We start from the raw sequence: 15,480 nt of genomic DNA, 5'->3' as shown, positions 1-15,480 counted from the left end.
ATTTTTTTTTTAAATTTATATATTTATTTCATTATAAAAAGGTGTACGGTATCCATTATACTGTATCTTTTTAATTTTGTGGTGATCTATAATTGATGTTTATTTAGTACCTCTATATAAAGAATAAAATTATTATATAAGTATATATAATTTGTATTATGAATTGTAATTTTGTTTATAATTAGATTATTATAATAACTATCATATAGCAATAACATATTTTTTAATATTAGATATATATATATGTATATATAATGTGATGTAAAAGTTAGGCAAAAGTAATAAAAATAAATAAATATAACTATGAAGCTATCATTAGAGGCAGCAAATGCACATCCTCCACATGAAGCCTAATTATATCTGATAATTAAAATAAATATGATATTTAAAATAAAAAACATCAGCCAGTAGTTCGGCAAAAATGCAGAGCGAAATGAAACGTAAAATAATATAAAATAAACAAACAGGGAAGGGAAAGTAGAGATAATAAAAAGGTAGTCGATAATCCCCTGTATAATTTAGTCATTAAACCCAATTAATAAAAACGATGTAAATTTAAAATAGTGCCAATTATATATAATTTAGCGGTACCCCCTCGAAGGTACCAGTTCCAAAAGACGTGAAATATCACCAAAAAGGGGTTAAAGAAACTACAAAAACTAAAATATCAAAATAATAGACTGACCATTATGTCCCATATCGACAGAGGACCACGAGGCCAATAATGGTCATGGAATCGCTGCATTTCAATCGTCATACAAACCATCGCAAAGGCGGAAATATCGAAGAACCAAACCACCCTTCCATTCTCCGATAGATCAACCAATGCAGAGGATTTGCATGGCGGTGGTCCTTATGCAGCAAGAAATAATCTATAGAACAGCTGGTAAATAATCTATATATAAGCTGGTTAAGCTTGCATTATGTCAGTGGTGTGGCTCTGATCAAGAGTGCTGTCTGTTCTGTAGATTATTTCTCGCTGCATAAGGACCACCGCCATGCAAATCCTCTGCATTGGTTGATCTATCGGAGAATGGAAGGGTGGTTTGGTTCTTCGATATTTCCGCCTTTGCGATGGTTTGTATGATGATTGAAATGCAGCGATTCCATGACCATTATTGGCCTCGTGGTCCTCTGTCGATATGGGGCATAATGGTCAGTCTATTATTTTGATATTTTAGTTTTTGTAGTTTCTTTAACCCCTTTTTGGTGATATTTCACGTCTTTTGGAACTGGTACCTTCGAGGGGGTACCGCTAAATTATATATAATTGGCACTATTTTAAATTTACATCGTTTTTTATTAATTGGGTTTAATGACTAAATTATACAGGGGATTATCGACTACCTTTTTGTCTTATTATCTCTACTTTCCCTTCCCTGTTTGTTTATTTTATATTGTTTTACGTTTCGTTTCGCTCTGCATTTTTGCCGTACTACTGGCTGATGTTTTTTATTTTAAATATCATATTTATTTTAATTATCAGATATATATGTATATATATATACAGTCAAACTTCCCTATAACAAATTCGATAAATCCAGTGAAAAAATTTGTTATAGAGAAATTTTGTTATACAGAGAACATCTTTTTTATTGAAAATTGTTATGTAATTACAAAATGAAAATGAATCTATTTATTTTTAATGTATTTTATTTCAAAAACATACTTATTTAAATTATGTTTACACAATTTTCGCTGGTAAATATCTCAAATTAAAAAAATTGGTAATTTTCGTTTGCACAGTACAATTAAAAAATGTCTGATTATCAAAGAAAACCTCATTTATTCAGAGCATTAAAAATGTTATCAGGAACATTTTCACAAAACTGTAGACCCAGACAAACCATTTTAAAAACGTGAATCTTTTCTGTGCATTGTTCTGATGCAGCTTCAGCATCATCGTTAATTTCTTCGTGATCATGGTCGCTTCTAATGCTGTTCAGCAGTATTTCATCTTCATTTGGATGTTCTGTTATAGCCAGATCTTGATCTACATAAACATAACCATCCAGTTATGTCATTTTCAATGTTTCTGGATGATTCTAATAATGTCCAAAAGTTTTACAGTTGTGAAAGGGGCAGTACATCTTGTTCGTCCGGTTGTCATTCGACTTCTGTATTCAATGCAAATCCCACTTTCGAAAAACAATTTTGAATAGTGTATTTACTGACATCTTTTGTCCAAACTTTTGCCAGTTCAGAGATGCAATCTCTAAGGTTAATTGTAACCTCCAAGTTTCTATTTTCTTGTAATGCATTGACAATCTTCATTATTATTCTCTTTCAATAATGAAATTTAAAATTTTTAATAATGCCTTGGTCCATTGGCTGGAGTTTTGATGTTACGTTGGTGGTAAAAACAACAGCTTCACACTTTTAAGTTTGGCAGGATGTGCCGGACAGTTGTAAGTAATCAGCACGATTTTTCTTTTGTTACAAACTTGTCTAGTTTTAATATCCTTTCTTTGAAAATATCACTTGTCATCCATGCTTTTTTATTAAAGGTGTAGTCAACTTCCAATGATTTTGTGCCTCTAAAACATCTTGGGTTTTTTTGATTTTCCGATGACTAAAAGTCTTAATTTTTCTCTTCTTGTCATATTGACTCCAACTAGTGGTAGAGTGATTCTTTCGTTGCTTTGTTTTCTTCCAAAACGTTTATTCTGCCAAAGTGTTCTATTAGGTAAACATTTAAAGAATAAACCCATTTCGTCAGCATTAAAAACATTCTTAAGGTTGTCCTTGAGGTTGTCACAGACATTCTTTCAGATATGCCAGACAAGCTGTACTTGCTACCTGAGAGTCTAAAACGCTGATGGAACTGATATTCGGGTGACACTCAAGTCAAGTGGACCCAATTTCAGAGAAGTCCGGACGGTATGTGACAGCCAAATCCTCTGCTTGCACCTTCAAGATGGTGGGACTGTTAGTAATCCTGGGTATAACCTCCATGCACAAGCACATGCTGGGTGACCACCCAGGTGTGAACTAACGTAAGCAAGGGTCAAGGTGTGGCACCCACACCATTTGGAGGAACGCCACCCCTCTATGTTACCAGGCAGTACTAGGTGGTAGATGACTCACATCAACCGGTGAAATACCACCACTTTGCTTATTGGAGGCTTGAAGTGGTGGAACCTATGTTTAGTCTCTAGAGCTAAGTTCCGGTCAACCCTTCCCTATCTCTTCCATCATGCAGTATGATTGATGACTTTTGAGGTTATGATGAACGTCGTGGCGAGATCCGATATTCCTTACATTTCGAGGGTACAGCTCTAAAACGGAGTTCGCAGGCCGGCCGCTAGTTAGTACACCGGACCGAACCTATTGGTAACTCTCTAGGAGGCTTCCGGATCAGCTAGTTTATAATCTTGCTTCCTCTACTCTGCCAGATAGTGACTGGAGGGAGTCCGAGTAGTGTGTATGCAGGTAGCATTGTCGAGGCCACGTTATGTCAAGGATCTGGGTATATTCTTACCAGGTGTACACCATATCCAAAAATTTCATTACTTCATACAGCATGTTCCACCCACTTTTTCTTACTATTGAATACACCATGAATTGTCAAGCCAATAGAGCAAGCTTATCTTCGAAAAGATCTAAACCTCCCAAGCACTTCCTGATTCATTTCACAAATATACGTGGTCTCAATTCTAATCTCAACGATGCCCATTTCCACTTGCAGTCTGCCAAACCCCATGTACTTTTTCTGACAGAATCTCAGTTATCGGTTGATTCAACTACTGCTCATTTCAGGTGCCCAAATTATTCGCTGTATGATTCCGTTTGCCTCAAAGGTGGTACTTGTGCATATGTCCTTTCTGATATTCCCTGTCAGAGACTTGGCAATTTGGAATCTCCTTTCTTTGATCTTCTCTGGCTTAAAATCTTTCTACCTCAATGTGTCAAATTCATCTGTTGTCTCTACCGTTCTCTCAACTCCACTAATCACTTGGAGCTCTTTGACTTCCTCTCTTTGCAACTTGACTCTCCAGTCCAACTTTCCTAACAGTGAGGTAATTTTCCTTGGTGATTTTAATGTTCACAACTCCAGCTGGCTTCCGTTATCTAGTCACACTGACCCAGCAGGTCGAGATGCTGAGGCTTTTGCAATTACTAATGACCTAGCACAGATTGTTCATTTACCTACGAGAATACCAGACAATCCTAATCATACAGCCAATACACTTGATCTTTTTCTCACAAACAACCCTTCTAAGTACATGGTCGAAGTGAGAGGTCCTTTAGGCACTTGAGATCACAACTTGGTGATTGTCTCTTCTCCAATGGAACCTTTATCTCATGGCTATTCCCTACCTCGTGTTGTTTGGCATTACAAGAATGCAAAATGGGATGACCTGCGAGACTTCTTTTCCTTGGTCGGATTACTGTTTCAAAACTTCTGATGTCAACGTTTGCTCAGATTGTGTCAGTGAAATTATTCTTGCAGGAATGGAATCCTTTATCCCACACTCCACTTTAAAATCCTGTCCTTTATCTAAACTTTGGTTTTCCAATAATTGGCTATAAAGTTTTCCAATAATTGGCTATCGTAATTGGCTTGTTTCTAATTCTTCAGTTTCATTTTCTGCCTACACCAAAGCTCGCAACAATTGTAAAGCAGTTATTAATCAGTCCAAACTAGAGTTTGAACAGGCTAAGAGTAGAAAACTGGCTTCTTGCCCTAATGGTAGCCGAGCATTCTGGTCTCTTGCCAAAGCTATTGGCCGCAACTTTTGCCCATCTCTGCTGCCACCTCTGTCGAAACCAGATGGTTCTGTTGTCACTTCAGCCAAGGATAAAGCTGACCTGCTAGCATCTCATTTTTCTTCCAGCTCATGTATTAATGATCTTGGTAAAACACCTCCCACCATTCCCAACACGCCCCATTCAATGCCTCCTGTGGTCTTCCGTCAAAAGGATATCAGTAGGATTTTGATGAATCTTGATGCTAAGAAAGCTCCAGGTCCTGATGGTATTTCTCCACTTGTTCTCAAAACCTGTGCTCCTGACTTACTCCTATTCTTTGCTGCCTTTTTTCACTTTCTTATTCCAAAGGTGTTTTTCCCTTCTGCTTGGAAATTTGCTCATATCCAGCCAGTTCTTAAAAAGGGTGACAAATCCCTCCCATCCAATTATCGTCCCATTGCAATTACTTCTACTCTTGCCGACCGGGCTACCCGGGTGGGTAAAGTGCTTGTCTGGCTACCCAAAGGTCGTGGGTTCGATTCCCGCCTCGGGCTTGGATCAAAAGTACTACAAAAACCTTGGGAGGTGCATTATAGCCACAGGAGCTTATGCGGCAACAACTACCAAAAAAAAAAAAAAAAAAACTTCTACTCTTTCTAAAGTAATGGAGAAATCAATTAACCGCCAACTCTTAAACTACCTAGAAACCTTCCGTCTGCTCAACGATTGCCAGTATGGATTCCGTCAGTGTCGATCCACTGGTGATATTCTGGCTTACGTTACCCATTTATGGACTAATTCAATGGAAAGGTTCGGCGAAACACAAGTAGTTGCTCTTGACATCTCAAAGGCTTTTTATCGTGTTTGCCATAAAGGTCTTCTAAACAAGCTTCCATCTTATGGTTTGCTAACTGTTTTTAGTAATTGGTTATCCAGTTTTCTCTCTGATCGCTCACTGTGGGTGATGGTAGATGGCTCTCTGTCTTCTAACTTCTCCACTAATGCCGGTTTCCCCCCAAGGTTCAATTCTTTCCCCCATTCTTTTCCTCTTGTATATCAATGACCTTCTTCCATTGACTGGAAATCCTATCCATAGTTTTGCCGATGATAGCACATTGCATTCCACTTTCCATTTTGAGTTGTCCTGCTCAATCAGCTTCAACTTCTCGAAAATCTGCTACCAGTTCCTTAAATGCCGATCTTCAGGTAATTCTCCAGTGGGGCGAAGACAACTTAGTTGATTTCAACCCTTCTAAAACTCAGTCTTGTCTTATATCTCGCAAAAAGGATTCTTCTGCTCCTGTGCTTATCTTTATTGACACTCCGATTTCTAGGTAAAATGATATATCTCTTTTGGGGATTACCCTGACTTCTAATCTCTCTTGGCACAAACACATTACAAATATTGCTTCCTCTGCATCTAAAAAACTTGGTTTTCTCTTTCGCTCTTGGCATTACTTTTCTTCCAAACAGTTGCTCACTCTGTATAAATCGCAAATCCGCCCTGCCATGGAATATTGTTCCCACATCTGGGGTGGTGCCCCCAAAACTTCACTGAGGCTTCTTGATTCCATTCAGAAGAAGGCAGTTAGGTTAATTAATCATTCATCTCTAACAGAGTCTCCACTCGCTTTCTCATAGACGTACTGTTTCTGCTGCATGCCTCTTCTACAGATACTTCCATGGGGACTGTTCTTCTGAATTGGCTTCTATAATTCCCACTCTCTCTCTCTCTCTCTCTCTTTCAAAACAGTCCGAACACGTGCCGCCACCAGCCAACATCCATATACTGTCCAACTTCAAACCCACAGAACCAACTTTTCATCTTCCTCATTTATTCATTCAACTGCCGTTTTCTAGAACAACCTTCCTTCATACGTATTTCCTGAAAATTACAATCTACAGAAGTTCAAGTCCAATGTCAACAAATATCTTCTTTCGTCTTCTCAGCCTCAAACCCAAGCACAGTACTAAATACTATAGGTTCTGGTACCTCTCGTGTTTGGGATTCACATTAAAAAAAAAAAAAAAAAATCCTTAGGTTCGTATTCTTTCAAAATCTTTAAGGTGTTTTTTCTCCAACTGTTGCAATCTTCTTCACTTACATTAACACTTTCTCCACAAATAACCTTTTTCATAATTCTATGTCGCTTCTTAAATTTATCTAACCACCCAGTGCTCGCATTAGATTCTGTCCAAGGAAATGTTCAAATTTCAGAGCTTGTTGCTTAATTATTGGACCTGATATTGATATATTCTTTTCACGTATCATTTGCACTCATTTTAGCTTTATCATCTTCCTATATACGCAACTTAATTTGCTTCTTTTCTGCTCCTCCTTCAATTGCATTTAAAATTGATTATCGACTTTTTAAAATCATAGATAAGCTGCAATATTTCTCCGCAATATCTTTTTTCTTAAAACCCTGCTCAGTACCATGAAGAACGTTGACTTTATCATTAATACTTAAACACTTTCTCTTCGACATTGTTTCCGCAATGGTAAAAGTTACTCGACCGCAGCTTACTGCCGATACATACACTGTGTACCCACCGCAAACTTTGCTGCACTGGCCATATAGTGAATTGTTAGTACCGCCTATTCGATGACATTCGCTTGTCAATTCAACAGTATCATGTGACCTTTCCTATCAGTCACTTTGAAGAAATATATGACTGTGAATTCCTTTTATTCTACTTTCATTCATATATACACAAAAGAAAATTTATAGTTAATGTATGCTGTATGTTACTTTTCAGAAAAAAAAACAAGACCTTATAGCCTCTGTGATTGATGACAAATCGTTCTAAAAGGACGAAATTTTAAAAAAAAATTCATGTAAACCATCTACTGGGAGTCCAGTTGGATGAGAACAGACATATACAAAAACTTTCATATAATGATTGACAGGAAGGTCACGTGGTACGGTTGAGGTGAGAATCGAATGTCACTCAGTTGGCATTACTAAAAACCGACTATCAAAGCATTCTATGTATTGCAACTTCAGCGCGTTAAAGGTTTACCCACAACAAATTTCATTTTCCCCTTAGCCAACATCAATTTACAAATCTATCCTATTTATTGCAAAGTTTATGACCACTTTTAAGAAAACCCATTTGGTTTGGTTTTATAACTGTAACAAAAATGAAACAAGACCCTTCTACCGGCGTAAATAGTCACAAGTGTTAATTCCAGATGCTAATGAGTAATTTCGGAGGGAAGGAGGCCATATTATATTTGAGTGGCTGTTTAGCAGTAAATGCTTGAAAATCTTTAAAAATGCTTTTGCTAATTTTTTTAAAAATTCGTTATAGAGAGACTAACACTTCACTATACGGGGTTAATTTTACATGTAATTTCATTTCAAGGTGAAATGTTTTCTAAAAAAATTTGTGATATAGAGAAATTCATTAAATAGAAGTTTTCAATAAAGAAGTTCCACTCTATATATATATATATACACACACACACAGAGAGAGAGAGAGAGAGAGAGAGAGAGAGAGAGAGAGAGAGAGAGAATCAGATCTAACAGGTAGAAAATTGAGTAGGGGTGCCATTATTAAAAAAAGGTCTAAAACCACTGCTGTAATTACATAACCAGAAGCTTTTCCAATTTCATCCATGACTTTTCCCCGCTTCTTGCTAATGATTATTAATTGCATTGGCACAGCACTTTTTTTTTTTTACATGTTCCAAGATGCTTTCTTTGTTTCTTTAGAATCAGTGCCGCTTTTGCCTTCACGTTTTTTTATTATTTCTATTTTCTTTTCTATCATGATTGTACAAAGCTTCTTACTAGCAACTTCAGCATCCTTACTCTTTTCATTTATCTAACATGATATGAGTTCATATTGTTCAAACAAAAAATAATTGCGAACAATTCCAACTATGCATGTACATTAAATGTGATATGCACTAACCTAACAAACTGATGAACAGTGATGGCTGCACAAGTGCGAACACTGACGAACAACTTTGTTTGTATCTCCAAAAGTTCGTAAGTAGAGTAACACCTGTAATATATTACTCTGCATTCTATTTTACTTTCTGGAGATGCTCTGACAGTTTAGACTGACTGTAAATCTCACTTTAAGTGGCTTTAGATTGGATAACAGTTTTGTTTCTAAAGTTAGCATAAGTCCAAGCCTAGTCACTGTTAGTGGAGGGAATAGAGTATTCCCAAACATAGTAGCATGGTGTTATCATATTATTTCATGAAATAAAACCCCATGTTTTTTTTACTAATTTGTTACATTTGGCAAACGCAGTAATAGTAATTAAAATGTACTCCTAACTTTTGTTACTTTTTAAATGGGAAATTTTTATTTCCCATACCACTTCGATGCTCATTTAGACTTGATACATTATCACCATTTGACATATGTAAAGTTTCTTATTAAGGTTACCCATCCTCCATGGCAGTATAGTGGTTTTGCCACTTGTCACTCATTTGGAAAGGTCTAGGTTCAAGTTCCATTGATGACAAGGAATTTTGGAAGGCTTCTTCGATCAAAGTTATTGTCAGCCAATCTTAGACAGAGATAGTAGAATTTCATTCTCCCTGCCCCATGAGTTATGGTTTTTTTTTTTCAGCCCACATAACATGCAAATTGGTCTGTGAACATATTTGTACAGACAATAACAATGATGCAATATTATGGCTAAGGGTTTGCTTACTTCCTTTGCCACCTTCTTTAGTATAACTGGATAGATCCCTTTCACCCCCGGGTGCCTTTCTTTTGTTTAACTTCAACAATTTCTTCTCCACTTTGCTCTCAGTTATTACAAAACCATTTAGCTCCCTGTTACAGTTTAATAAGCTTTTTGGCCTCTGTAGCTGAGTGGTAAGGAATGGGAGTGCAGTAGCACATGCTCTTTGAGTAAACCAATGTTCAAGCTCCTGACTGCTCAATACAGTCAGTCTGCCAACCTGCACTGAACTAGCATGGCAGATTATGGTCCATTTCCCTCAACATGAATTGTTGAGGAGGTTTCCCTCCTGCAGTGGATTGTAATGGCTGCAGTTTGTCTATTTTTTTTTTTTTTTTTTTTTTTTAACTGTCTGTGACTGCTGTAGTCACCTTTACAAAAGCAAAAACTTTTCCCGCGCACGCGTGTGTTAAATATTTATAAATTAATTCTGCATAAAGTTTAAATAATATTTAACAACTTAAATATATGCATTACACAAGTTTTGGAAATAGTTTACGTTAAAATCCCTCTGATTTGAATCTTTTAAGAAAAACCAAATTCTTGTGTCTTGCACCCTTTACAAGATTCAGATCAAAAGATCCAAGGCTATCCTCGCTATCACCTTCCACCAGTCTGTTGAGCATGTCAGACATCAGTAGGGAGTCATCTGAACCTCCAGCAAGGGTACCCAAGAGCTGTTCAGGCTCAGAATAAACTTCAGTCAGAGTCACTTCCATTATACGACAAGACAAATTTTCAACCTCTTCTGCTACACACAACTGGTAAGTGCAGTAAAATACAGTATTACAGCATATACTTTTATTTCGTAGTATAGAAGTTTTTCATGACATCCTAGCAATTTCAACAACTATATATACTACTTATCCCGCTGTAATACACCATCTTACAACACACATGAAACCACATTACCATATTTTACTGTTTCTTCTTCTTTCTCACTAGAATCATTTCAGTGTGTGCGTGTGCGTGCGTGCGTGTGTTGAATCTGTATATATATTCTTACTACCCACTGTAAATGAGTGAAAAAAAAAAATGGAAAGCATTAAATGATGAAGTAAAAGTTTAGTGAAAATGGTTTTGCCATGGATCTAGGCATTAATGAAGCTGCACATTCAGCAGATAACTGGATGATCCAATAAAACAGTTGCAGATTTATTTCCTCTACTTGAAAAATTAGCCATCAAAAATGCAACAGAATTGTTTGTGTAAATTTTTATTTAATAACTTTTGAGTTTTAATATGTTACTTAAAAATCATAGCAAAATGATGCATTGTAATATATACTAATTAAAAAAAAAAAAAAAGCTTAAAAAAACTGAAAATAGTAAGTATTTACAATTTATAGAATCTATCTGTGATTATTATATGAAAATGTGTATGCCTATAGTTTGCTTTTCTACTAACCAACTTTTTTTCTGAATGTATGTCACATTATAGTGTGACATTCAGAAAATCATATTTTTAGTGAACAGGCTTGCTTCCCATATAGTCTGTTAAAATCTAGGTTTTAATTAATTTCAAAAATAAATTTCTATTAGTTTATACAGGGTGTTCCACCTAAAACCGGCCCACCTCATACTTGATATTCATTTTTGAACAACTCCAGCAAAGTTATTCAAAGAATAAATTTTAGCCAAATCACTTCAGTTTGTGTTGCTCAACATACAGTCGGCGTTTGGCACTCGTAAATGATAGGTGTGTGGGAGTATTGTCAAGATGCCATATTCGGTGCAAGAAAGGATTTGTATAGTGGAAGCCTATGTAGCCTATGTGGAAGCCTGGCTCTTTTTAAGGAAACACAGGAATTGTTTTCTGATAAATTTCCTGTTGCTGCCATCCCAGCTAAGAGTACTATTCAGTGCTTACTTGCAAAATGGCGGACAACAGGTTCCATTGTAAGCGCACCGAGAAATCATCTACCTCTGTTAGGACTCCAGAGGTGGTGTTCAACGTTCAAAGGAGAATTTTAGCTAGCCCCAGAAAATCTATCAGGAAATTGTCGCAATGACTGGGGTGAAACCAACTTCTTGTTTTCGTGTACTTCATTACCTGAAATTGAAACCCTATTGCATGACGTGTGTCCAAGAATTACTGCCACCTGATGCAGCAAAACGTCTGAATTATTGTGAGTTCACCATCTGCAATCTCCTTAACAAGATTGCAGATGGTGAACTCAGCCCACTGGTTTATTTCATGAGTGATGAGGCATGGTTTCATCTTTTTGGTCATGTGAATTCTCATAACACTCTATACTGGTTTGCCGAAAATCCTAACAACTTACATCAGAAACTGCTTCTTGACCAGAAAATTGGGCTATGGTTTCTGGCAATTGAATCGTCAGCCCAATATTTTTTAACACTACAGTGAACACAGTTTATCTTCAGATTTTTGAGACTTCTACGCTCAGTTAATAGAACACGAGCATGAAAACTGCTACTTTCAACAGGGTGGCGCCACATGTCACACGTCTCGTGAATCACTGGCCCGTGTTCATGACAGTTTCACAGAGGAACACACAGTTGGCAAAGGATTGTGGCCACCGCATTCTTCAGATTTGTCTTCGTGTGACTTTTACCTGCGGGAATATTTGAAAGGAAGAGTTTATGAGCACAACCCCTACACAATAAATGAACTGAGGGACAGCATTCGAAGAAATATTGAGGCTATCGATGCCACTGTTTTGCATTGGGTTGCCTTGAATATGATCACATGCACAAAAGTGTATAGATGCAAAAGGACATCATTTCCAGCATCTCTTATAACTATGTGTACATTCGGAGTGAATAAATAGTTACTTTTGACTGAGATTTTTTTTTTTTGTGTCTATCTAATTTTACTTGTCTAGATTTCTCTAATTATTTTTCCAGTGACTGGGGCCAGTTTTACATGAAACACCCAGTACAATCCAAGAGATCTTCAGTGGCTAAAAGTTACATAGTCATATTTTGAATCATCTTTGTTGTAAAGCATAAAAAGAGCTGTTTTCCTCATTTTAACCAGGAAATAGCTGTTTCAGTATTTTCATGTTAGTTTTAAACTAACATAGTTGACATAATATTTGTTGTTACAATAGTTTTGCAACATAATGCCTGTATTGGTATTACTATTGTTCTCTTAGATGATCCAACACACGTCATAAGTCATCGACTGAAGACTCCCAACTCGGTTCTTAAATTTATAGTAGACCTGTTTTCTTCACCTAATACCTTCCGGCTATTCTATTTAAATGACATCAAAGTTCTCTTGGACATCACTGTGAGACAGCTGACTGACCTACCACCTGGTGCTGAGGTTTGTTCCCGGTTTCTGATTTTATTTAATGTACGGTGAAATGTCTGTTTAATAAAAATAAATAAATAAATTTTAAAAAAGCTCAAAGTTTGTGGAATGACTACAAGAAACCGTTTGAATAATTTTTATTTCAGTGTTCAACATAGTCTCCCTGAACTGTAGTGATTTTTACTAGTTGTGCTCAAGTGTTTATACTGTACAAAACAGTTTATCCTCTGCAGTCCCGTCTTTCATAGTACACATTACCCCTTCGTTTGAGTTAAATATTTGTGCACAAAGATGCTCCTCCACTTTTTTAAAAGTGGAAGAAGTCACTAGGAGTCTAATCTGGGGCTTGGTTGGGTGGGGTGGATAGAAATTGAGGATTTTGTATTAAACATCTTCATTGGGTCCTCTGTGGCAACTTGAGAGCTCCTGCTCTCAAGTCCTCTTCATTCGAGGCTACAGTCAGCCAATCTCAGACAGAGGGGGTAACCTTCCCTGTGGACTATTGTTGGGTTTTTTCAGCAAATGCAAATTGGCCTGTACCCCCACAGATATAATACACATTGACCACTGCAAGGAGACCATGTCATAGCCACATGGGGGGATGATATGGAAGTATATAGTCTCCTAATTCTACTATCCCTGGCTATAACAAGCTGGGTGTGAGATTGTTGTTTCCATTGGGGCTTGGTTGTATGTATGCAGGTGCATTTTCTTAGTTGAAAACAACACATAATGCATCTTCATTTGCCATTTTAATCAACTTGATAGTTTCACTATTAATTATCCATAATACTGGCCTGTGATTGTGACTGCATGTGCAGCAAGCACCACTCCTTGAGCATTCCAAGGAATAGAGATCACTTTGTCTGCTAACTGGGCAATAGGGAATATATTGAGATGTGTGTTCCAGGTCATGGTTTGACAACTGAACTCAAGTTTAAAGCAGTGTATAAACATCTCATTGATAGTTATGAACTGGAAAAGAAAGTCCTGAGGATTCAACATCTCTTCAGAAGTTGTTCTAATTGTCTTTGCACAGTTGACTTTATCAATGGTTAGCAGTTGCACAGAAACCTTTCTCATTTCAAGTAATCAATCAATCATTCGGCAGTATGTTTCATCACTATTTCTTCCACTATTGCTATTTCTGAATTGACAAATGTTGATGGATGACCTGAATGGTGCTCAGCTCCACAAGTGAAGCTTGTATACTACTCGATAATGGTGGAGTATGCAGTAGCAGCAGCAGCAGACTCTCCTTATGCCTCCATCATATTGGTATGTATCTGTGTTGTGGATGAGGCCTTTAAACATAGGTACTGGATGACAGCACAAAGCTTAGATTTCAATTTTTCAGTATTTTCAACAGGCAAAAATACCTGCAAAAAATAAATAACGTTACTAGTATAGTTTATCCTACCATTATACAGTGGTGTTTCTATCAGAATTTATGCTACCATTATACAGGGGTGCTTCTATCAGGATTGTCAGAATATTTCATCTAGGTCATTCAACAAAACCTTTGAACTACTCCCTCATATAGTGATAAGTAGTATATCTGATTTATAAAATTGTGAAATTATTAAAATAAAATAAATTGCATTTATTTATGTTTTATTAACAAACGTTTCAACTGGTTTTTATTCATCCTTAACTTCTGTTTATTTAATTTTGCCATGAATAATTTTTATAATTATTTATTGCAGAATCGCTTATGGTACCTAAGAATAGCTCATAATCTTCTAGCAAATTCCTCATATGGTGAGTATCTCCACCAACAAGAGGGGTTGCAGAGATGCTTCTCCACAATTGTTTCTCAGGAAGAATCAACAGCAGAAGAAAAGAAAATGGTTAAGTGTATTGTGACCAAATATTCAGCTTGGTTTGCAATTCCTTCACATGTTTTGTAATGTATATAATCCCTTATGGTACCTAAGAATAACTCATAATCTTCAAGCAAATTCCTCATATGGTGAGTATCTCCACCAACAAGAGGGGTTGCAGAGATGCTTCTCCACAATTGTTTCTCAGGAAGAATCAACAGCAGAAGAAAAGAAAATGGTTAAGTGTATTGTGACCAAATATTCAGCTTGGTTTCCAATTCCTTCACACGTTTTGTAATGTATATAAGTAAGCAGATATATACATATCTTCTTACTTATTGAGCGAAACTTTGAAGCAAAGCAAATTATAGGGAATTTGTAGTGCTGTCTTCACGTATTGGAAAATAATGCAAATACCTCACTCCAGTGTGGTATGACATAACCATCTGGGTCCAAAGTCAGTACAAAAATATAATTAAGACTACTATGGTAAAAATAAATATAATATAGTATATTGCAATAAAGAAAACTTTAGAACTATATTTGACTATAGTTATCCAAATTTGCATTATAATGAAGTCAAGACTGCTATATGTGGAATTATAATTCATACAGTTGTAAATACTTTTGAAGAAGTGGAAAATACAGTTTTTGAAGATATATGTATTATGTAGATATACGAAGCTTTTTTATTATTGATATATTGTAAGTATACAGAGAACTGTACCCTGCGAAGTGCAAAAATTTTTATTATAATTCTTTAATATTTAAAGAGTATTTACACAACACAAAAATAGATATTTGATGAACCATTCTGCTTTAATATGTTTGTTCTTATTTTTCCATTCAGTATTTTTGAACCCTCTGCATTTGCTTTAATTTATCACTGAGATCATTCTGTTATGAAAAAAAAAAAAATTCTTTATAAACTTTATCTCTGCTTTCCCTTTGATTTAAGAAACCAAGAAGTTT

General features: G+C 36.2%; 1 protein-coding gene across 3 annotated transcripts in view; it reads left to right on the top strand.

The window, feature by feature from the left end:
- Positions 1–14,990, top strand: part of LOC150089714 (NCK-interacting protein with SH3 domain) — a 167,728-nt gene extending 152,738 nt beyond the window's left edge. For all 3 annotated transcript variants that reach the window (XM_090368755.1, XM_090368754.1, XM_090368753.1), the window contains 2 exons: positions 12,525–12,697; positions 14,392–14,990. In XM_090368755.1, the coding sequence (XP_090224881.1) occupies positions 12,525–12,697; positions 14,392–14,595 (377 nt within the window). In that variant the 3' untranslated portion in view covers positions 14,596–14,990. The remainder of the gene's footprint in view (positions 1–12,524; positions 12,698–14,391) is intronic.
- Positions 14,991–15,480: the final 490 nt, after the last annotated feature.

Source organism: Mastigoproctus giganteus, chromosome 2 (genome assembly GCF_048544385.1).
Source record: "Mastigoproctus giganteus isolate SK-2022 chromosome 2, ASM4854438v1, whole genome shotgun sequence".
Lineage (NCBI taxonomy): Eukaryota > Metazoa > Arthropoda > Arachnida > Uropygi > Thelyphonidae > Mastigoproctus > Mastigoproctus giganteus.
Note: the sequence above shows the minus strand (reverse complement) of the source record. Positions and strands in the feature narration are given on the sequence as shown.